This window comes from Cyprinodon variegatus, unplaced genomic scaffold (assembly GCF_000732505.1).
Source record: "Cyprinodon variegatus isolate N-32 unplaced genomic scaffold, C_variegatus-1.0 Scaffold517, whole genome shotgun sequence".
Classification (NCBI taxonomy): domain Eukaryota; kingdom Metazoa; phylum Chordata; class Actinopteri; order Cyprinodontiformes; family Cyprinodontidae; genus Cyprinodon; species Cyprinodon variegatus.
The window spans coordinates 60,989-62,646 of record NW_015150970.1 but is presented as its reverse complement, the minus strand read 5'-3'; the positions used below and the strand labels follow the sequence as shown (position 1 = coordinate 62,646).

General features: G+C 49.2%; 1 protein-coding gene across 1 annotated transcript in view; it reads left to right on the top strand.

Moving 5' to 3' along the window:
* The window catches only part of LOC107094968 (ATP-binding cassette sub-family A member 5-like), a 31,056-nt gene that overhangs the window by 27,225 nt on the left and 2,173 nt on the right, over nucleotides 1-1,658 (top strand). Inside the window, exons 33-37 of the mRNA XM_015390905.1 lie at nucleotides 15-90; nucleotides 167-261; nucleotides 368-487; nucleotides 576-728; nucleotides 1,370-1,377. Coding sequence (XP_015246391.1) covers nucleotides 15-90; nucleotides 167-261; nucleotides 368-487; nucleotides 576-728; nucleotides 1,370-1,377 — 452 coding nt within the window. The remainder of the gene's footprint in view (nucleotides 1-14; nucleotides 91-166; nucleotides 262-367; nucleotides 488-575; nucleotides 729-1,369; nucleotides 1,378-1,658) is intronic.

The following is a 1,658-nucleotide window of genomic DNA, read 5'->3' as shown; positions in this document are numbered from 1 at the left end:
ATTTTTTCCCCCAGAGTGTCTAATGCGTTGGAGCTGAAGGAGCATCTAGATAAACCGGCAAAGAGTCTCTCTGCAGGACTGAAACGGAAGGTGAGAAGAGCTCTGATGATCAGATCCATGCTTGGTGTTAGAGCCGCTCCTGCAGCCCTGCTCCATGTGCTTCCAGCTGTGCTTCGCTCTGAGCATGATCGGAAACCCGCAGATTGTCCTGCTGGACGAGCCGTCGTCAGGAATGGATCCCAAGTCCAAGCAGCGGATGTGGTGAGCCTCAGACGTCCCTCTGCTCTGTGATGGCTCTGCTGGAGACCTTCTGCTAAACAACCTTTGGTTTGAAAACATGCATGAAGGACAGTGTGTCTCTGTGCAGGAGGGCCATGCGTGCTGCATTCAGGAACCACCAGCGAGGAGCTATCCTCACCACACACTACATGGAGGAGGCTGAGGCCGTGTGCGACCGCGTTGCCATCATGGTCTCCGGCCAGCTCAGGTTTTTTCTCCTTCGGGATTTTCCCACCAGATTCCAGAGGACTTCTGGCCTCCAGGTTCCTGCAGCTTAACTGTTTCTGTCCAATCAGATGCATCGGCACCATCCAGCATCTAAAGGCCAAATTCGGCCAGGGCTACAGTCTGGAGGTGAAGCTGAGGGAGGAGCTGACGGGACTCCAGCAGGAGGCGCTGCTGCACCAGGAGATCCTCCGAATCTTTCCGCACGCCGCCCGACAGGACAGGTAACTGTAGGACTGTGGTTCCCAACCTGTTTGGATCCGTGTTTCCCTTTAAGCATTTCGTCTTCATTTAATTCTTTACATCCCAAATAAAAAAACAACACAAAGATGTTGCCTCTGAACATCCAACCCCTGAACATCCAACCTCTGAACATCCAACCCCTGAACATCCAACCCCTGAACATCCAACCCCTGAACATCCAACCCCTGAACATCCAACCCCTGAACATCCAACCCAATGGATCATTTTGAGGGTTGGAGGGCACTTCCTGTTAGCTCTCATAACTACTGGGACACACTAACCTTACCGAGTGCGAAATCAGAGAAATGGAGTCAGATTATTTGTATGTCCTGTGAAGTTAAAATTGTGTTCAACTTCCATCTTTTCTTTTTAAGTAAGCAGTATATTTGTTAGTGTGTGTAAGATGACCTTGCAGAAACTTAGCAGAGTTTCTAAACAGGATAAACTTCTGTGCAGAAGCTGCAACCGTCAGTTTGAAATAGTTGCTGTTTAAACAGCAGAAAGAGCAATTAGTGGTAAAACAGTTACTATGAAACACTTTAACAGGTCGGTTCTGTGGAAACCTTTGTGTTGTGCAAAAGAGTTTCTGTTCATGTTTTGTAACGTCTTTTATGCGCGAAAGTGATCTGGGTGGGGTGGGGGGTTGGGATTGAGCCACCCCAGTTAGCAGACTGCAAGGAACCAACCTGCAAGTGGAGAATATCACAGTTACACAGAGGCTCTCAGTGAGCTCTGTGTCTCAGGCTCCAATTTCTAACACCTTTCAATGCCCCTTGCAATGCACCAGGGGACCACTAGGGGTACACGCACCCCCGGTTGGGAAACACTGTAAAGTTTCAGGACTGCATCCTGTTCTCAGAAAGTCCATTTATATTCGTTGCAGTTGGAGCCACATAACCCCACATTTCAGC